This window comes from Hippoglossus stenolepis, chromosome 15 (assembly GCF_022539355.2).
Source record: "Hippoglossus stenolepis isolate QCI-W04-F060 chromosome 15, HSTE1.2, whole genome shotgun sequence".
NCBI classification, from domain to species: domain Eukaryota; kingdom Metazoa; phylum Chordata; class Actinopteri; order Pleuronectiformes; family Pleuronectidae; genus Hippoglossus; species Hippoglossus stenolepis.
The window spans coordinates 25,070,300-25,093,097 of NC_061497.1; the positions used below are offsets into that span (position 1 = coordinate 25,070,300).

Here is a 22,798-nt window from a genome sequence, read left to right on the forward strand (position 1 = left end):
CATATTGATCAAGAGGTTTTAGTTTTAATACCTTTTATTTTTTCACGTTATTGGATCAGATGTTGTATGGATTGATATTGTTGTTAAATGATCACTTATTCATTGATCAGCTGAAAATTGATCTTCACTCCTGATGTTTATGTTTCTTGTAAAGACTAACGCCCCCTGGTGGCGGTCTGACGCCTCACAGACTCATCCAATCAGAGAGGACGCGCTGCCTCATGTCCTTTAACTGACAGGGACTCCAGCCAATGGCAGTGCGCCTGCGCATCTGGCCGCGTTGTGGGGGCGGGGCAAAGCTCCGTGGGTCACAGCGGAAGAAAATGGCGGCCGTGGCTGCAGAGCCAGGAGCTGCGGCGGTTTCGACAGGTTCGACGGCGGCAATGGACGACGAAGGCCCGCCAGAACCGGGACCGGGACCTCCAGGAGTCCCGCTGCAGTCTGAGGGGCCTCGGGAGTCCGGCCCGGCTGTGGAGCTGCTGGTTGTCCGTGTGGAGGATGGAGGGGATGGGGAGGAGCGCCGCCATGTCAGGCCGGAGCTCGAGCCCGCGGCGGGAAAAGCTCTGTGTGAAAACGTCGTGACGGACGAACTGATCAACAACCTCCCGATAGACCGGGTCAGCCTGGACCGGTTCGCTCCCGGACTACCGGGGGATCCTGAGAGCAGCGGGAAGGTGTCTGTCCAGGCGGTGTACCGCAGCATCCTTCCGGACCCGCAGCCCTCCGCCGTCTGCCTGCACTCCTTCCCGGCTCCGCCACCCGTCACCGAGGCCGGACTGTCTCTGGCCGAACCCGCGGTACCGACCACCAACGTGACGACGGACCGGGCCAAGACAGCGGGACGAGACCGGGGGTACACGGTCCTTGTCCAGACGGAGCTGAGGCCTGGGCCCGCGGAGGACTCCCTGTTGGATGGTTACGCGGACCGGCTGTCGGGCCCAGTCAGCCTAGACGGGCTGGACCCGGAGACCGGGTTCATTAAAAACACCGCAGGGAACGAGGAACCGCCGGGATGCGGCCTGCGGGACTCGTCCCCCCCCTGTCGGTCCCCTAAGAGACGCCTGCTGACGGACAAGCAGGAGGAATCCTCCCGCCTCCTGCCCGAACCCGGTCCACTCGCCTCCTTCCAGGACCTGAGTCCCGGCTCCGAGGTCCGGGTCTGCCTGGACCACGTCATCGATGACGCGCTGGTGGTGTCTTTCCGGCGGGGGGAGAAGGTTTTTTCCGGGGTGTTGATGGACGTTTCCAGAAGGTGAGAAAATTTAAATATCGGGTGTTATTATTTATCATATGAACATGACGTCATGACAGGAAACTGTCATCACACTCAATAAATCGACCAATCAACTTACTATTTAAAGAATCAATAATAGTTTTTGTGTTATTTTAAAATTGAATTATTTTGGTCTGTATAAAAAGCAGGGGGCGCTGTAATTAGTTATTATTGTAGAAAATAAACGTTAAATCAAGGCTGCTCTAAACAATCGACTTCTGATCTTTATTCTTTATTCTTGTTTGATCATGGGTTTCTATAGTGACCAATCACATGATTCAACATCTTCAGACGATTTGTCTTAATGATGCTGACGAATGAAACCATGAATCGTCTGATGTCTAAAGGTTTGTCACGTTTCAAACTAGCCAGAAGTAACTGGAACACGACCTTATTCAATCAGTGAGCAGTATTCCGGTCAGCTGACTGTTGAGTCGGACGGTTAACGAAGATAAACAGAGTTGTTCTGCGGCAGAGTTGAACAAGATGTTGCTCTGTGGTCGTATTAAAGTGAAACTGTTATTTTGTGATCAAATATTTCATTTCATGTTTATAATTCTATTGTCACTCACTACATCTGCTGATATTTCACTTCCTGTTTCCATCAATTCATAATTGTCAAATTAATAATATGAACTAGGGGTGTGCGATATTAGGAAAACATGCGATATAGATAACGTTGTTTAATATTGCGATGACGATATGACTTGCGATAAATAAACATAAACACTCCCTGGCTATGGACGCAGAGACCACAGACAGCTCCACAGCCCGGTCACAGCGCCACCCAGCTGGGGCAGACACCAGGCTCCACTAAGTCCACTTACAGTGTTAACGGGTCTCTATCATTCGCGCTGCGCAGACTGCGTCAAACCAAGCGGAGCGCTCCCCGCCCACTCCTCCAGTGTGTGTGCGGCTCTGAAGAAAGATTTAACTCATTAATAAAAGAATCGATCATTATGTAATGATCAGTGTTGATATCGTGGCGACAAATGTGATCACTAGAAGTTTCCACAGTATAATTTAGTGGAGGCGTAGCGAGATTTGACGGAGCCCCGTCACTGCGTCAAACCTGTTTTCAAATTCTGTTTTCTCTATTTTCTTCTTCTTATCTTCTGACAATGATTCACTGACGGAAAAAACACGTCAATGATCTGAATGTCTTTCATTTATCATCTGAAGCGGCCAAATATATTGACATGCAGAGCGTGAGTGCGTGGCGCATGGATCATCATTATCAATAATACTCGATAACGTGAGCTTGCACATCGTTAAAACAACAATTAAGATATTATCGTAGATGATATATATCGCACACCCCTAATATGAACCTGACAATGTTTCAAATCCTCAATGTCGACACGTGTTGTTTTGAATCTCCAAGTGAACGCAACACGACATCAATGCTTGGTATATATTATCATGTTGTTTGTACAATCCCTTTTGTTACCGCCACCTGGTGGTCTGGAGTTTAACAGCTTGGTGTAGCGTCAGTAGTTAATTCGAGTTGTAATTCGAGTTGTAATGTCACCTCCAGATGGAAGTTTGAATATGATTCATTCTTGTTTTAAACCTGGTCAGTTTTGTTTGAGTTTTTAAGGTTCTCACTCTGTATGTGGTTTTTAGGTTTGGGCCGTACGGAATCCCCATCACGGTGTTTCCAAAACGAGATGATAAGAGTCGACTTCAAACATCTCTTCAGTCAAGACCTGTTACCAATGACGAGACGTCCACCAAACAGGAACAAGCCACCATTAGCCCCCCAACCCCCCCACCCCATCACCCATGGACTGCCAAACCACCACCGTTGTTCCAGGAGGGGGCACCCTACCCTCCTCCTCTGTTCATCAGGGACACCTACAACCAGGCTTTACCTCAGCCACTGCCACGAAAGATCAAACGGCCAAAGCGGCGCTATCGCTGCGAGGAGCCAACCTCCATCATGAACGCCATCAAGCTCCGCCCCCGCCAAGTGCTCTGTGACAAGTGCAAAGGCGTGGTGGCATCAGGTGGGAACAGGGAAGCACGACGGGGCCTAGTCGATCTGAGGGGTGAGGAGGCGTCTCGGCGGCGGAGGGCAGCTGAGGGACCAATCTCCTCGGAGGTCAAGAGGCTAAGGAGCGACGACAAAGGTGGACGAATGGCCACCGACAGACGGGCATCATCAGGGATCTGTATGTCATCATCCCCTCGTCGTGTGCTGAGGGGCGTGACATCATCTTCGTCCTCGTCATCCTCATCCGGCCACATCCGTTTGAAGCTGAACTCTAAGAAGGCGCTGGCCAAAGATTCTGCCCGCGATCACTCCAAAGCGCGGCAGGTTCTTAAGAAGCTAGCGAGAAGCTCCCAGCCTCCACCACATCGCGAGCCCAAAGACCAGAGTCAGATCCAGGATCGCACCAAGGCTGTGACCCGAGCTGCAGCCCTGCAGAACCACAACCAGAAGGTCCACTTCACCCGCCGCCTGCAGCACCTCAGCGGAACCGCTGTCAGCTCCAGCTCTCACACTCCGCTGCCGCCAAGAATGCGTCTCAAACCTCAAAGGTATCGTACCGATGATAACCAGGCTCCCCCCCCTACCCCGCCCAAACAGGGCACTCGCTCATCGCCTCTCAAACCCACTTTAAACCCCACCCCCACATCGGACCTGGTCCCGCCTACCGCTCAGCCATTTCTTTCTCAAGCATCCCCCTCCTCCACCTGTGCAGTCAGTGTTGTCGTGGAGACACATGAAGTCTGTACAGATCAGGGAGGAGGAAGGGGGGGAGGTGAGGGTCCTCCCCCACCCCCTCCTCCTCCTCTTTTTCGTCCTTGGACTCATCCCACTCAGAGTGCGGCTCCTCAGAGACCTTTGAACCCCCGCCCACTGGAGACCCACCCTCCCTCCTCTCTCCTGCCCCCTCTCCCGCCTCGTTAGTTCCTCTTTACCCCCCTTCTTCCTCACCCATCATCCCTCCCCTTAGATCCGACAGCGAGGAGCCACAGGTTGGCGGCGGCGAGGAGGACGAGGAGGGAGGTGAACTGAAGAGGCGTCGTAAGTCTTCCACATCCTCGTCCTCGTCCTCATCTTCGTCGTCTTCCACCGTCTTCTCTAAATCTGTGTCCAAGTGTCCTCTTCCAGACGGTCGGACCGTGTGCGTAGGTGACATCGTCTGGGCAAAGATCTACGGTTTCCCTTGGTGGCCGGCTCGAGTGCTCGGCATCACGGTCGTGCGGCGTGGTGACACAGGACTGGCGGTGCGGCAGGAGGCCCGAGTCTCCTGGTTCGGCTCCCCCACCACCTCCTTCCTGCCACTTGCCCAGTTGTCCCCCTTCCTGGAGACCTTCCAGTCTCGCTTCGATAGAAAGAGGAAGGGGCCGTACCGTCGTGCCATTGCAGAGGCCGCTAGTGCAGCCAAACAGCTAACGCCTGAAGTCCGAGCCCTGCTTACGCAGTTCGAGACGTAGCATCCGATAAAACAACCCCCAACCCCCCACGCTTCTAACCCCCATCATTGCCCCACCCTCTTCAGGTAGTGGGAGAAGCCTGGATTGATTCTTGACGAACTGACGTATTTGTTTGAGCGTAAGGGGCGGAGCCTGAGGCTAACTAGTTAGCAGAGGTGGTGGAGCCTGAGGGTAACCAGTCAGTGTTAGGTGATCAGGGGGTGTGACTTATCCATCAGGTGTTAGCATTTCCACTCGCCATCTCGTCAGCGTCATCTTTTTCTAGTTCATGAAAGAGACAGTTTGCCAAATTACTCGTCATAGTGATGTCGCAGTGATAGTTATGAGGTCACATTCGTCATGAATCACTAAAGAGAATCACAAAATACGCATTAACAACAAAATAAGGTTTACTTAGTTACTAAGCCAAACATGGTTGTATCTAGACACTGGTCGATTGATTGAAATATTGATTAGATAATGTGATACCTGGACTTTATCAGTTCAGTGATGGCGACGTGAAACGCTGACATACTGATGTCACTTCCTGTTCCTCCTGGTTCCTGAACATTCTGTCCTGACTGAAAACTTTTTTGAAGAAGAATTTGAAACAGTGTTGTTCAAACTGATGCCCGAGTTCCCAAACAGGGTTCAATGACATCATCTGTTCTCTGATTGGTTCATATTCTTATCTCCCACAATCCAACAGGAACTGTACTAGGTCCCTGTTGTCCTATGTCAGACATTGTCCCTGTAGTCCTGTCTTGCACCTAGGGATGTCGGGATTAACCTATTTTATGATAACAGCGGTTTCATAGCTGTAAACTACGATATCAAACTATGGTGTCCTGCCTCTCGTGAGTTAGGTGATTTATGTGTGCGCCGTGCGGTGAAATCTATTGCGAGTCACGTTTTGTGTGTGCGAGCCACTGAAACGTTAACTGAGAAGAGGGAACTGACGTAACAGCCTTATTTCCGCCAACGTTGGGCAATAAACTCCATCCATACACACCCCTCTCTCTCTCCCTCCCTCTCTCTTACCCTCTCTCTCTTCCTATTAACCATTATACATGAAGCCGAGAGTGTAATTCACCTATACTGAGGTAATGGTATGATAAGGACATGAAGAATGTGCTTGAACCAGGACAATATGCCCGTTAAATTTTTCACAACTAGTCAACACTTTGCTCCCAAAAGTAGTACAACCTCGGACGGTGACACTTTACAACAAAAGTCCCAAACAGATAAACTGCTTATGATGACAGGAAACACAAATTCACTGGCCAACCTTCCACAGTAAGGCAACTAAATAAAATAGCTTTCATAAATTACTTTTAAATAGCCAAACGTTACACGAAAAAAACTTGATAGTAAATATTTTAGTTTATTAGCTATATATTGCTTGTTGTGTGTCTTTTTCCTTCTATAGTATCGATAATCGTGAAAACTGTGAAACCGTGATATTTCCTCTGACAATAATTGTGGCACCAAAATTTCATATCGTGACATCCCTAGTTGCACCAGGTCCCTGTAGTCAGGATTAAACAGATTTTTAGGCGAATCTTGGATCAGTTCCGGGTCGTTTGTTCAGAATTTGATCAAACTCATGGATCATCAGTTTCCTCCTCAGGAAGTTTCACAAGAAAAGATTCAGCTGCTGATGTTTATTTAAAGACTCTTATTTTGAAGTTCACAGACGAGCAGACAGACGAACAGGAAGTACGCTGACTGTTAGAATGATGATGGTGAAGGTGATTTTCCCTCAGACTCGTTTTACCGTCTGTTTGCAGATCAGAGATTCTGAAACAATGAAACTGATCAATTCATCAATCGATCAAAAGAAACTGTACATGTTTATTTCTGTTGTTTTAAATCTATTAATAAACTGTCAAACTTCTCTTTGCATCGTCTTCGTCATTTAAACTCTTCTTCTTCTCTGGTGCTTTGACTGTAGGAGTAACAGCGGTGCCTTGCTCAGCAGCACGCTGGCAGCAGATTTTCTCACCTGCAAACAGTTTGGTAAAAATTTGTCCGAAGGGTTTACCACAAACATCAGCAACAAAATAATAATAACTGATGATCAATATCAACGAAGCGTGTTCAGAAACTTAGATAAAAACATTTCTTTTTAAATTTCAACTTGTGGCTGATTGGAGGGAAAAACACCAAAAGGATCTGGATAATTACTGGATGATATAAAGTAGTGAGGGATAACTAATTAATATGATTTCACACATTTCACTGCGTTCATGTGTCAGTGAAGTGGCAGGTGAGTATGTTTCCATGGAAACTACAGATTTCATTATAAAAAGTTCAAAGTGAAATTTTGCTCAGTTTTGTAAATGTTTCTGCGTTTGACTCAAGTAAATCTGCACCTGGAGGTGACTCGGTGAACTGCAGGATGTATTTGTTTGAACTTGACAACATATTTTACAGAGTGAGGAGCCGGTAAAAACTTTGTTAAAACCACGTTACGAATCATGTGAGCACGTTTTATTTTTTATTTTTCTGACCTCGTACAGCTCCTAGTGGACAAACATTTTAAAATACAGATGATCATTTCACGACAATGTATGTTGGTGTAAAATGTTATATCGTGATTCTCGGTGAAGAGTTTAAAAAAGCAAAACTGATTAACTTTGATCAGTTATTGATTATAAACCATTTATTTATATATAATCACATAATTAAGTTATTCGGGGTTCAGGTGAACGTAGCAGTGTGATGATGATTGATCATGTGATCACCTGCTGATGACATCATCAGTAACACCTGTCTCTCTCTCTCCCCCTCTGCAGTACGACTTTGAAGAGCTGCTGACAGAGAATCCTGTGCTGTGATTGGCTGAGAGGATGTAGGTGGAGTCCAAACAACTGATGAGCAATCACATGGACATTAATAATCAATAATTAATGATTAATAAAGAGTTTATATCTATCAAGAGTTTGAATTTATCACTGAGCGTATCCATGTCAACAGGTTTATATTGGTGTCAATTTTATTTTGCTTTGTACAATCAGATCATTAACGATTAGTGATCAATTAGTTAAATGATAAACTGTTTACACTCGGGCCACAATGGGAGCGTGTGTCTGTTGTGCGTTTGTTGTGTTTGCTGTGTGTCTGTTGTGCGTCAGCCGATCTTTAATTTCTGTGGTGTGGATTCCGATTGGTTGACAGTGTGAACCCTAACCCCGCCCTCATGTGACTTTAAATAGAAATGCAGGTTTCTGTTTTATTAAATAAATGTTTCTCTTGTGGAACAGTTCAGGTGTTAGGTGACTATGTCTGAAATGTTTATGATATATTTCTTTATTTAAATATGTTTTTAAAACTTTTTAAATTCAGTTACAATTTTCTGAATTATTATTAATGTTTAAATTTTGAATCTTGTTTTTCATTTAGAGAAAATAAATTCTATCTGTCGACATCAATTCACTTCAGTTTTATTTGTATAGCATCAAATCATAATATACATTATCTCAAGGCTCTTTACATAGGGTTAAAAACTATAGAGAAAACAACAGTTCCCATAACGTCATTAAAAAACTATTGAAATAAAAACCAATAAAACATTCAACTTTTTAACTTTGACTTCCAACCCTAAAGTTTCCAAATCACTCCATCAATCAATCATTGAGCAGATCCACTCATACAGACGCTGTTTTTTTTATTTCTTTGACCTGGTGCAAATATGTGATGATAAAACTCTTGTAATTAATGTTTAATTATTATTGTGATATTGTTACAAACTGCAGATGATCGATGCAATAAAGAAAGTGCACATGTTACACAGTTTGGTTGTTTGATTGGATTATTGAACAGTGATCGGATGTGCATATTTAACTTTCATGCATTTTAGATTGTCACTTCCGGCTTTATTAGGGTTAGTGTTGTATATAAATAATAACATAAAATAATCTCCCTCCCATCCCACACGGGGGCCTGGGTTCGTCCACCAGAGGTGTGGGAGTTTGAGGGTTCAGTATCTTAGCTGTTCCTAAGGACTGAGCTCTTCTGGACAGAGGCTCCAGATGTTGTTCACAGCCCCCCCTCCTACTACCACACGGGGCCTGTTCTACGAAGCTGGTTCAACTCAGGTTAACAAACCCTGGTTCAGTGACTCGGTGTTAAATAGTTGTACACAGCCGGTTAAGATGTTGGTCTGTTGAGTTTGTGTTAACTGACTCGGAGTATTTCAGCATGCACGTCCTCGTACAAAAAGGGGGCGTGGCCGGCAGAGTGCACGATGATTCTGAGCAGATACTAAGAGATGAAAGAAGGTTTAACAGTGATGATTATTGACATGTCACCGAACGTTACTAATGTGTAACACTGCGGACACTTGAATTATAGTCGACACATGCACCCAGTTTCTGATACAGACTCGTCACTCACTGATAAACGATTCAGAAATGGTTTCTAAAGCACAGAGGCACTTAAACTGTCTGTGTATGATAGTGTTGTGTTATGTATTTATTTAATTCTAATATCAATTTTAGGCTTAGTGCTAAATTGCACAGCAGAAGTTTACTTACTAATATGTCAACACTTTTTTTTACACAGATCTCACACAAAAACCCAAATCTCTATTAATTGAACTGTGCTAAAAAGGGAAACATCCCAGATGCACGTTGTATAATGTTTGATTCCCTCAGTATGAATCTCTAATGCACATGTGTGAAGCTACTTGTTCAGTGATCTTCATCCACCGATAACAACTGTCAACCGCTGTTTTGATCTTTGCAAATATGAATTAAAGAGGTCAAAGGTCAAATAAGTAGAACAGAAAGTACAGAATTCACCGATGCGCAATAAAAACCCTCAACAACTTCACTGTCTCACAACTTCACTGTCTCACATGTTCACTGTCTCACAACTTCACTGTCTCACATGTTCACTGTCTCACAACTTCACTGTCTCACAACTTCACTGTCTCACAACTTCACTGTCTCACATGTTCACTGTCTCACAACTTCACTGTCTCACATGTTCACTGTCTCACAACTTCACTGTCTCACAACTTCACTGTCTCACATCTTCACTGTCTCACAACTTCACTGTCTCACAACTTCACTGTCTCACATGTTCACTGTCTCACAACTTCACTGTCTCACATGTTCACTGTCTCACAACTTCACTGTCTCACAACTTCACTGTCTCACATGTTCACTGTCTCACAACTTCACTGTCTCACATGTTCACTGTCTCACAACTTCACTGTCTCACAACTTCACTGTCTCACAACTTCACTGTCTCACATGTTCACTGTCTCACAACTTCACTGTCTCACATGTTCACTGTCTCACAACTTCACTGTCTCACAACTTCACTGTCTCACATGTTCACTGTCTCACAACTTCACTGTCTCACATGTTCACTGTCTCACAACTTCACTGTCTCACAACTTCACTGTCTCACAACTTCACTGTCTCACATGTTCACTGTCTCACAACTTCACTGTCTCACATGTTCACTGTCTCACAACTTCACTGTCTCACAACTTCACTGTCTCACAACTTCACTGTCTCACATCTTCACTGTCTCACAACTTCACTGTCTCACAACTTCACTGTCTCACATGTTCACTGTCTCACAACTTCACTGTCTCACAACTTCACTGTCTCACATGTTCACTGTCTCACAACTTCACTGTCTCACATGTTCACTGTCTCACAACTTCACTGTCTCACATGTTCACTGTCTCACAACTTCACTGTCTCACAACTTCACTGTCTCACAACTTCACTGTCTCACATGTTCACTGTCTCACAACTTCACTGTCTCACAACTTCACTGTCTCACATGTTCACTGTCTCACAACTTCACTGTCTCACAACTTCACTGTCTCACATCTTCACTGTCTCACAACTTCACTGTCTCACATGTTCACTGTCTCACAACTTCACTGTCTCACATGTTCACTGTCTCACAACTTCACTGTCTCACAACTTCACTGTCTCACAACTTCACTGTCTCACATGTTCACTGTCTCACAACTTCACTTGCTCACAACTTCACTGTCACACATGTTCACTGTCTCACAACTTCACTGTCTCACAACTTCACTGTCTCACAACTTCACTGTCTCACATGTTCACTGTCTCACAACTTCACTGTCTCACAACTTCACTGTCTCACATGTTCACTGTCTCACAACTTCACTGTCTCACAACTTCACTGTCTCACAACTTCACTGTCTCACATGTTCACTGTCTCACAACTTCACTGTCTCACATGTTCACTGTCCCACAACTTCACTGTCCCACAACTTCACTGTCTCACAACTTCACTGTCTCACATGTTCACTGTCTCACAACTTCACTTGCTCACAACTTCACTGTCACACATGTTCACTGTCTCACAACTTCACTGTCTCACAACTTCACTGTCTCACAACTTCACTGTCTCACATCTTCACTGTCTCACAACTTCACTGTCTCACAACTTCACTGTCTCACATGTTCACTGTCTCACAACTTCACTGTCTCACAACTTCACTGTCTCACAACTTCACTGTCTCACATGTTCACTGTCCCACAACTTCTATGTCTCACAACTTCACTGCCTCACATGTTCACTGTCACAACTTCACTGTCTCACATGTTCACTGTCTCACAACTTCACTGTCACACAACTTCACTGTCTCACATGTTCACTGTCTCACAACTTCACTGTCTCACATGTTCACTGTCTCACAACTTCACTGTCTCACATGTTCACTGTCTCACAACTTCACTGTCTCACAACTTCACTGTCTCACATGTTCACTGTCTCACAACTTCACTGTCTCACATGTTCACTGCCTCACAACTTCACTGTCTCACAACTTCACTGTCTCACATGTTCACTGTCTCACAACTTCACTGTCTCACATGTTCACTGTCCCACAACTTCACTGTCTCACAACTTCACTGTCTCACAACTTCACTGTCTCACATCTTCACTGTCTCACAACTTCACTGTCTCACAACTTCACTGTCTCACATCTTCACTGTCTCACAACTTCACTGTCTCACAACTTCACTGTCTCACATGTTCACTGTCTCACAACTTCACTGTCTCACATGTTCACTGTCTCACAACTTCACTGTCCCACAACTTCACTGTCTCACAACTTCACTGTCTCACAACTTCACTGTCTCACATGTTCACTGTCTCACAACTTCACTGGCTCACAACTTCACTGTCACACATGTTCACTGTCTCACAACTTCACTGTCTCACAACTTCACTGTCTCACAACTTCACTGTCTCACATGTTCACTGTCTCACAACTTCACTGTCTCACAACTTCACTGTCTCACATGTTCACTGTCCCACAACTTCTATGTCTCACAACTTCACTGTCTCACATGTTCACTGTCTCACAACTTCACTGCCTCACAAGTTCACTGTCACAACGTCACTGTCTCACATGTTCACTGTCTCACAACTTCACTGTCTCACAACTTCACTGTCTCACATGTTCACTGTCTCACAACTTCACTGTCTCACATGTTCACTGTCTCACAACTTCACTGCCTCACATGTTCACTGTCACAACTTCACTGTCTCACATGTTCACTGTCTCACAACTTCACTGTCACACAACTTCACTGTCTCACATGTTCACTGTCTCACAACTTCACTGTCTCACATGTTCACTGCCTCACATGGTCACATTAGCTTAAAAAAGCCAAACTACAAGTGCAACATATAAGTCTGGACCTATTATGTAAAGTGCCTTGAGATATTATACATTGTGTATTATGATTTGGCGCTATACAAATTGAATTGAATAAGTGCAACTATACATATTTTTTTATATAAACACACAGTTGACAATATAAATCTAAGTGGATTTTATATACTGTACATTACTCAAATGCACTACTGTGATAATATTCATCTACCTTGTGTATTTATATGCATCGTGTACATAATAATCCATATTTGATCCAGCAACTTTGCACTCTGCACTATATGATTCACCACCTCATGTATATAAGTAACCTGTTCGTTAATGATCCATATTTGTTCAAGCATCTTTGTTCTTTGTACCACTGCACTATTGTCCTCTGGTCACAATTCCACCATAACCGTATCGTAGTTAAATGTTTATTGTCCACTCTTGCACATCTTGTTTCCCCGTTGTACTACTGTTCTGTACAGTTTAACTCTATTTGCACATAGTAGTTATGTTTATTTTGCTAGTTTTTTGTAGTCTGTTGCTAATGGTGTGTCTGTCTGTGTAAATACACTGAGCGCAGTTACATCAGAGTCAAATTCTTAGTACGTGTACACAGATGGCAAATAAAGCTGATTCTGAATAACTTTCAGTGAGTTGCCACGGCAAAAGTGTTAAACAACAATTCACACATTCATAACATATTATCAAACGTGTCTAAATGGTATTCAGACCAAATCTCAGCTGGATGTGGTCAACCTGCTAGGACAGGGGTCGGCAGCCATGCAGCTCTTCTGCCCCTCTGCAGTGGCTCCCTGTACAGTGGTGCATTTAATGAACGCGTTCATATTTTTCGTGAATGATGAACTGAACGAATCAGTTTTCATATGATGAACGTTTACCTTCATTTTTTAAAACATCATTGTATCAGTCCATCATGTGAAATACCAGAAGCGAGAGCAAATGTGTGTGTGTGTGGCCTCGAGGGTCCCCCCCCCACTCACTCGCTCAGAGACACGCAGTGAGATCACAGCTCGTGCACGTGAAGCAGCCGCTCAGTGACTCTGTAGAAGTGAAACACAGAGTTCCTCTGGTCTCAGCTGCTCAGGGATCAGCTGCTTCAGGATCAGAGCTGCAGCTGGTTTGTACCGAGCTGGAGTTTCTGTGTCCTCCTCCACTCGGCTTCACTGGAACTAATACACACTCATCACTAGTTCTCAGGACCTGATCAGCACAGGAAGTCACTGAGTGTTGGTTTGACTCCACAGTTTATCAGACTCATTGAAACATCATGAAAATGACTCGTCAACAGTTTCAGTCCAACACGAGACACTCAGTCAGGACTCAGTGTTAGAATGAGCGACACGCAGACACGATCCGACTCCATCGACTCAGAACCAAACACACGACCGGACGTCTGTCACCTGAATCCTCCCAATAAAACATGAACTGTGAACCTGAACCAGTTCATGTTTTAAACCGTGAACTTAGTTGAAAATAAAAAAAAAATTAACTGTGAACTCGTTCATTATAAATGTGAACTGGCACAACACTGAGTATAACTTTATATAAAACTTTATAAGCTGTATTATCAAATATGTTTTGCGGCTCCAGACAATTTTATTTTGTGGAAAAGGGGGAAAAAATGAATCTTTTGATAGTAAAGGTTGCCGACCCCAGTGTTAGGAACATCACATTACAACACATTTCTTGTTGCCAGTAGGGGGCGCTATGGCTGTGATTGAATATTGGCATGCAAATGTGTTTAGGCTCCGATTTTTATCAAACATGTGAAGTTTGGTGCAGATTGAATAATGTCCACTGAAGTTACAACAACTTGCTGTTTCGAAATTCGACGCCATGCAAAGGACACGCCCTCCGACATAAATCGAGTCAGTTGGACACGCCAGTGCACAAAAAACAATTGACATATACATTTCTCAGAAATCTGAATTTTGTGCAAAGTTCCGGCAAAAGTTACACATGTTTACAAATATGAGATTCATTACTCGGATAAAAAACGGGAAAAACAGCAGTTTTTGCAGCAGTTGCTGCTTGTGCCCTAGTAACAACAACAACAGCTAAAACAACTAGAACAATAACAACTGAAACAAAAATAACAACTATAACAATAATGACAACAACTATAATAACAACTATAGCAACAACAACAATGTTACCTATAACTACAACAACAACTACACAAACAGTGTGAATGTTTTCGTGGTCAACATGTCGTCTCTGCACGTGTGAAAGTGACATCATTGAACCTCAGTGATAATCCAATAATCAATAATCATTGAACCTGTTGTATCAGTGGAAGTGACACACCTGAACAGGCGAGATGTTTCTGTCACATGGAGACACGTCTTTTGTGTGTGTGTGTTAATAATCTTGTTAATCTTTCTGGACTTTCACCTCAAACACTAACCCCCTCTCTCTCACTCTCTCTCTGTGTCTCTTCAGTTTTCGATGCTCGATCGTCCAGGAGTTAAACAGCGGCAGGTGAAATGGAAACCGATCAGAAGGTAAACTGATCACTGATTATTGACTGAATTCTTTTTCTGCTTATTTCTACTCATTGGTGATATGAAGGACAGGTTACTGTTTCACACCTGCGGTCACTAAGGGGGGACTCCGGTCCAGGGGCCCCAGACCTTCATGGGCCATAAATATTCACAGCTAATGTTCAACATCCAGGAACTTCCTGTTTGTCCAGACTAGAAGTATTAAACTTTATTTAAACTGCAGCGAAGATTCAGCTTCTGTCTGAGTCAGGTGAAGGGACCAGAAGTGTTTCATATCTGAAATAGGACCAGGACGGTGTGGGAAATCCTGCTGGTGGAAGGAATGAAGTTTTTTATGGAGATGGATGAAGTGTTTTTTTGTCAGTACAGACCAGAAACAGAAAATTAAAGCTCAGGTTGGTGAAACTGCAAAAGCTACAGAACAGGCAACACTTTGAAAAAAGCATACATCCCACCCCTCCTGTGGGCACTCCCAACAAAGCCACGCCCCAAAAAAACATAACCGTGCATTGACAACTTAATTGTGACTCGCTGAATTCTAACCATCGTCTCTGTTTCCGTGGTATTTGTCTCTCTGCCTGAAGATCCCGGTCATGCATGGGTGGATAAAAACAAGATAAAAAGTGTTTCAGAAACAGATGACCAACCTGACCTTTCATAAATCAACAGTTGACTTGTTGAAAATTTCTCACTGCTAACTAGTGGCGGTTGGTGATCAAATTTATTGGGGGGTGCAGTGTTGGGGGGGACAAACAAACTGAAGCCAGACTCAACAAAAACAACACAACAGACAATATGTCCTGTAGCCTGTGACTGTTTCTACTGTATATTGATATCAGTACACACATGTACAATGAGGTTTGAAAGTCAGAAACTAAATGAACATAAGTATAAAACCATAAAGAACAATAGAAACTAGAGAAAAGACTTTAATGTGTAAAATGTAGATTGAGTTTCTCTGCATCAGCCACAGTGAACAGGTGAAGTAGCTGCAGTCTGTGGTACTGTGAGCACTTTGCTCCTACGGGTCAGGTTGGTTCTGTTCGGATCCTCTGAGGAGAATCTAGATCTTTCAGAAACTCATCAGAGGAGCTCAAAGGATCTTGTGGGTCTCTGAAGACCCTGGTCCTCCTCAGAGACTCGAACAATCCACACCAGCTCCACGGATCCTCTAAGAACATGATGTCATGGTTCAAAGGAAGGGATTGGTCAGTGGGCGGAGCTTTATACTGTTTGATCTCTTATCTCCAAGTTAACCTGGAGCAGGTCAGCTGTTCAGGTTAAGTTACCATGGTGATTTACCCCGATAACAAGGGAACAAGCTTCGTAGGACAGAAAACTCTGAATTTAACCTGAAGTTACCACAAATCCTGCTTCGTAGTTCAGGCCTGGCTGTGTTCAGTTGTGTTCAGTTGTGTTCAGTTGTGTTCAGGTGAGTTCATGTGAGTTCTGGTGAATGCATGTGTATTTAGGTGAGTTTGGTGGGTTCAGGTGTGTTTATGTATCAGGTATTTCTGTTTCAAAACATGTGACCAAATGTTTTAAATTATGTATTTGTAATAACAGGTGTGTGTGTCCTTCTGTCCAATCAGAGTTGTGATCACCTGGCAGAAAGTCAGAGTCAGACATTCAACAGGATTAACAAGCCAATGAGAGAAGACCAAGAAATTACGCAGGCAGTAGGAACAAAGAAGGCGGGATCTGACATGATTTACACCATCGAAGACGTTCCACCTTGGTACCTGTGTGTTTTACTGGGACTCCAGGTAAGACTGGGATCAAACAATGAACAATGACAGGTCAGTGAGTTGTTGATGATGTCACCTGACCTCTGCTCTAATCTGTCTTCAGCATTACCTGACATGTTTCAGCGGCACAGTGGCAGTTCCGTTTCTCCTGGCAGAGGCCATGTGTGTCGGTCGAGACCAGAACACCATCAGTCAGCTGATTGGAACCATTTTCACCACGGTCGGAATCACGACCCTGATCCAGACCACAGTGGGAGTCAGGTGAGTCAGAGCGAGACAGGTGAGTCAGAGCGAGTCAGAGCAAGTCAGAGTGTCACAGTGTGTGTATGTGTGTGTGTGTAGACTTCCTCTGTTTCAGGCCAGTGCGTTTGCTTTCCTGATTCCTGCTCAGGGGATCCTCAGTCTGGATCGCTGGAGGTGTCCCAGTGAGGGTGAGACATGTTCTCTACCTGTCTGTCTCTGTAATTCAATTCAGCTTTATTTGTATAGCATCAAATCATAATAAAAATGATCTCAAGGCACTTTACATATTAAGACCTTTAAATGATAGAGAAACCAACAGTTTCCACAATGAGCAGCTCTGACGTCTGTGAGAAAAGAACCAGAGTCAATGTGGTTTGTGAACGGAGAAAAGTGGGATGAGAAAAGAGAGAGAGAGAGAGACTTTGGATGGAAAAAACTCAAAGTTAGTTACATTATTACATTTCATTTAGCTGACGCTTTTATCCAAAGCGACTTACAATAAGTAATTGTAGTAAAATAAATAAATGTGGGGGAAGAGAGACAGAAAGAAGGGGAGAAGTGCTCAGTGAATGGTGGGAGTTCCCCCTCAGGACTCACCTGATCCAGAACTATAGGCTCTATCAAAGCTGAAGGTTCTACCTCCTGTTCTGCTCTTACAGACTCTAGAACCACAAGAGAACCTGTGTTTTGGGAGTGCAGTGATCTATTTGGATAATACAGTGTTATGAGCTCTTTGATATATGAAGGTGGGCTTTATATGTGAGGAGCAGGATCTTGATATTCAGATTTTACAGGGAACCAATGAAGAGAAGCTAAGAGGAATAATATGATAACTAATAATATTAATAATTTGTTGTATCTGCAGAGGAGATTTATGGGAACTGGAGCCTTCCACTGAACACTGAACACATTTGGCAACCGCGCATTAGAGAGGTACATGATGACATCTCTTCTACATGGAGGTCGGGCGGGTGCCATTTTCAGAGGGCCACGGCTCATGTGATCAAGTGTGTTTCCTGTGTCAGATCCAGGGGGCGATCATCGTGTCCAGTGTGCTGGAGCTGGTCATCGGTCTCTGTGGGTTGCCAGGGTTACTGCTGGAGTTCATTGGTCCTCTCACCATCACTCCAACTGTCTCACTGATTGGCCTGTCTGTCTTTACCACTGCTGGAGACAGAGCTGGTTCTCACTGGGGCCTGTCAGCGCTGTGAGACACATTTCTGTCTGTCTGTCCACCTGTCTCTCTACCTGTCTGCCTGTCTGTCCACCTGTCTGACAGACAGGTGGACAGACAGGAACCTGTCTCTCTGTCTCAGGTGCATCTTGCTCATCGTGTTGTTTTCTCAGTACCTAAGAGCGACATCACTTCCTATTCCTGTTTACAGCCGTCAGAAAGGTCTGACGTCAACGAGAGTCCAGATCTTCAAGATGTTTCCTGTAAATAACACACACACACACACACACACACACACACACACACACACACACACACACACACACACACACACACACACACACACACACTGTATCTGCTCAGGTGACTGAGGTCTTTTAGACTACAGGGGGCGCTCCTGAAGACGTTTTATGACTGTGGTGGCATCTGCCGTCTTCTTTGGAGTAGTTTGCTGGAGCAGCAGCATTTCAACTGCTGACAGGAAGAGACGGGACAGATGAGGTGAGGACATCCCAGCTCGGTCCGGGGATGTTTGACTCAGTGGAGGTGGTGGGACAGAGAAGGGTGAAGCTGTCTTCTCTGATGGACAACCAGTCCCACCCCCTGCAGGACACCATCACAGCACTGGGCAGCTCCTTCAGCAACAACCAGCTCTGCTCCCAGTAAAACTACATTCACCACCATTAAGGACTAAACTTTAACTCTCTTATCTGTCTGTGCAATACAACCATTCATGTGCAATTCATTCACTGTAAATATCCTCATAATTTCCTGTCTTTACACTGTATATACTGGTTTGATTACATTCATATGTTTCTATATTTCTATATATTTTATATATTCCTCACACTTAAGTATTGCATGTTACTTATTACTTGCTGATGTCTTTTTGACTCTTGCTGCTGTAATACTCCCATTGTGGGACTAATAAAGGATTATCTTATCTTATCTTAATTTATACACACACACACACACACACGTTCAAACAAACACATTACTTCCTCCTATAGTAAAATGATGATTAAGACAACAAACGATAAAACAAATAAATACATTTATATCCGTGTCAGTGATGATGATTCAATAAGTTTGATTGATCGTAGTGAGGTGATAATAAACCACGAAGGTCGTCAGTGTGAACATTGACCCTCCGATGTCGCTTCACTCTTTATTCTTCTTCAGGTTGCTTCATTGTTGTGATGAGTTAAGTTGAACAGTCTGTGTGTTCACATCTGATCACGTCTGTCAGTTGAGGTTTTAATGTGTTTTCTTTCAGATTATTCTCGCCATCATGTTGGTTTGGCTCGTCTGTTACATTCTCACTCTGACCGACCTGTTGCCTAATGATCCCGATCAGTACGGACACAAAGCTCGGACCGACGCCCGCGGAGACATCATGACCTCTGCCCCCTGGTTCAGGGTGCCCTACCCCTGTGAGTCAGCCAATCACAGGCCTCAAAACTTTCAGATATGGTGGAGGTCATTAAAGGTCATTTAATCTCAAAGGCCTTAAAGGTCACAGTCAGATGATGATGATGATGATGATGATGATGGTGAGGATGATGAGTATGATGATGATGATGATGATGATGGTGAGGATGATGATGATGAGTGATGATGATGATGGTGAGGATGATGATTGATGATGATGGTGATGATGATAATGGTAATGATGAATAATAATGATGATGATGGTAAGTATTAATGGATAATGGTATTAATAATGATGATGTAATGGTGTATGGTAATATTAATGATGATGTGATGATGGTAAGGAATAATGATGATGATGATGATAATGATGATGATGTGGTGAAGATATAATATTAATGATGTGTAATGTTATTAATAATGTGTGTGTAATAATAATAATAATGATAATGATAATAATGATAATGATGATAATAATAATAATAATGATGGTAATAGTAAGAATAATAATAATATTAATAATAATGGTAATAATATTAATATTAATAATAATGGTGATAATAATATTAATGATGATAATGATAGTATTAAAATGATGATGATGAAAATGATGGTGAAGATGATGGTAAAATGATGATGATGATGATGATGATGATGATGGTGATGGTGAGAATGATGATGATGAATAATATTAATGTGAGGATGATGATATTGATATTAATAATGATGGTGAGGAATATGATGATGTAATGATGATGATGGTAGTGATGTTGATGATGATGATGATGATGTAATAGTGAGGATGATGATGAATGAATATGTGATGATGATGATGATGATGATGATGATGATGATGTGTGTGATGATGGTAAAGTAGGATGATGAAGATGATAGTGAAAATGATGATGATTATGATGATGATGATGGTGAGAATGATGATGATGATGAAGATGATGGTGAGGATGATGATGATGATGATAAGTAGTAAGAATGATGATGATGATGATGAGTGATGATGGTGAAGATGATGATATTGATGATGATGATGATGATGGTGATGATGGTGAGGATGATGATGATGATGATGATGGTGATGATGATGATGATGATGATGATGATGATGATGATGGTGGAAGTAATGATGATGATGAAGATGATGGTGAAGATGATGATGATGATGATGATGGCTCTGGTCTCTGATAGGTCAATGGGGGTTGCCAGTGGTTACGGTAGCCGGGGTGGTGGGAATGCTAAGTGCGACGCTGGCAGGAATCGTGGAGTCGATTGGAGATTATTACGCCTGTGCTCGTCTCTGTGGAGCTGCACCTCCTCCGGTCCATGCCATCAACAGGTGAGACAGGAAGTAAAAAGGAAGTTAGATTACCTGCAAACTCACCCACAGCGCCCCCCCAGCTGCTGTGTGACAGTGTTTGTGTTTCAGGGGAATCTTCATTGAGGGACTTTCTTGTATTATTGCTGGTCTGTTGGGAACAGGAAATGGCTCCACTTCCTCAAGTCCAAATATAGGCGTTCTAGGCATCACCAAGGTAACCGAGATTCATGTACACATGAATGGGTTCATTTGTTTGGTAGAAATGTTCCGGTCCTGGACCTATTGTTATGGACCAGATCATAGACTGTGATTAAGGATGGATGACATGACAGATCCCAAATCATCTGGATCGCCCCCTGGTGGCTGGTTGCAGTAACTCTTAAACTCTTCCTCCTCCATGTTAGCAGATGGGCCATGGACCAAACTAAAACAAGTAGACGTTAAATAAATGTTTGTTCAAGTGTTTCTGATCAGTTGAGGGCTGAGACGTCATGATTGACAGCTGAGACTGACTCAGGATTGGTGAAGTGTGTGTATGGGCGGGACCTTGATAACATGGCTCTACTCCACAATCACTACTGCACAGACTCTGACTGCAAATATATGATCATTTTAATTTACAGTCATTGATCATGGATTGGTGAATAGGCCTCAATTGGCGTTTTGGATGTTTGAATCGTTGACCCTGTGTGCAGGTGGGCAGCAGGCGGGTGGTGCAGTATGGAGCAGGCATCATGTTCCTGTTGGGATCAGTCGGGAAGTTCACAGCTCTGTTTGCGTCACTGCCGGATCCGATTCTTGGAGGGATGTTCTGCACACTGTTCGGTGAGTCACCATCAAAGCTCACACGTGTTCATACAGGTGTGTTAATAATGTCACATTAATCCAGGTGTGTCTCCGCAGTCGCCAAAGTGCTGCTCATTGTGGGAACTGTTGGGTTTCTCGATAAAAAATGTTAAGGTCTTGACCTTCAATGTAAAGAGCCTTGAGATAATGTATATTATGATTTGATGCTATACAAATGAAAAGAATTAAATTGAATTGAATTGATGTCACAATAATCCAGGTGTGTTTCTCAGGTATGATCACAGCTATCGGTCTGTCGAACCTGCAGCTGGTGGATTTAAACTCGTCCAGAAATCTGTTTGTTCTCGGATTCTCAATGTTCTTTGGCTTGATGCTGCCGAATTACCTGGAAAAACACCCCAACGCCATCCACACAGGTGAGACCTACGTGATGTAGATCAGTTCTGTGTTTGGATCAAAGTGATGTCGATCAGTTCTGTGTTTGGATCTAAGTGATGTAGATCAGTTCTGTATGTTCAGGTCTTGCGGAGCTGGATCAGATTTTGACGGTTCTTTTATCCACTGAGATGTTCGTTGGAGGTTTTTTGGCTTTTTGTCTTGACAACACAATACCTGGTAAAACACACACGACTATATACACTAACTAATCATATGTTTTACACGAACCCTAATTATTTACAGTTACATGTTTGTGTTGTGTCTGTCGTGCCTGTTTGTGTGTGTGTTTCTTCTTTTGGTGTCTTCAGGTTCCAGACAGGAGCGAGGTTTAGTTGAGTGGAGATCTTCCTGTTCCTCTTCCTGTTCTTCTTATGATCTTCCTCTGGGGATGGGGGTCATCAGGAAGATTCACTGGCTCAGGCGATTTCCCATCAGCCCCTCCTTCACAGGTTTCAGGGCGTCTGATGATCCATCGATACCTGAGGAGGAGGAGGAGCAAACAAGAACCGGAGAGAAAGCAGCTGACGTCCACCTGTCCAGCACCAAGGTGTGACTGTGATGTCATCAATCACACCTGCCAGATGGACAGGAAGTACAAAGCCTGTGTGATGTCAGCGTGATGTCACATCTCGTTAAATAGATGATTATAACGTTTTTTAAGAAGTATGAAGCAGTTACCATGGAAACGCACTTAACATTGTGTCTGTTTGTTTAATTTTACACATCAA

General features: G+C 43.6%; 2 protein-coding genes across 2 annotated transcripts; both read left to right on the forward strand.

Moving 5' to 3' along the window:
- The first annotated feature begins 202 nt into the window (after positions 1–202).
- pwwp2a (PWWP domain containing 2A) lies at positions 203–6,596 on the forward strand. The gene is given in 3 exon segments (XM_035177804.2): positions 203–1,252; positions 2,900–4,067; positions 4,070–6,596. Coding segments are annotated over 3 exon segments (2,820 nt in total). The 5' UTR covers positions 203–251; the 3' UTR covers positions 4,721–6,596.
- On the forward strand, positions 3,687–22,776 carry slc23a1 (solute carrier family 23 member 1). Its single transcript, XM_035177809.2, has 15 exons — positions 3,687–3,817; positions 14,835–14,896; positions 16,489–16,662; positions 16,748–16,905; positions 16,987–17,075; positions 17,753–17,820; positions 17,913–18,094; positions 18,204–18,324; positions 19,338–19,494; positions 20,696–20,843; positions 20,934–21,039; positions 21,521–21,650; positions 21,905–22,048; positions 22,152–22,247; positions 22,379–22,776. Exons 2-15 carry the CDS (start codon positions 14,879–14,881, stop codon positions 22,621–22,623), a joined length of 1,836 nt encoding a protein of 611 aa, XP_035033700.1. The 5' UTR covers positions 3,687–3,817; positions 14,835–14,878; the 3' UTR covers positions 22,624–22,776.
- Positions 22,777–22,798: the final 22 nt, after the last annotated feature.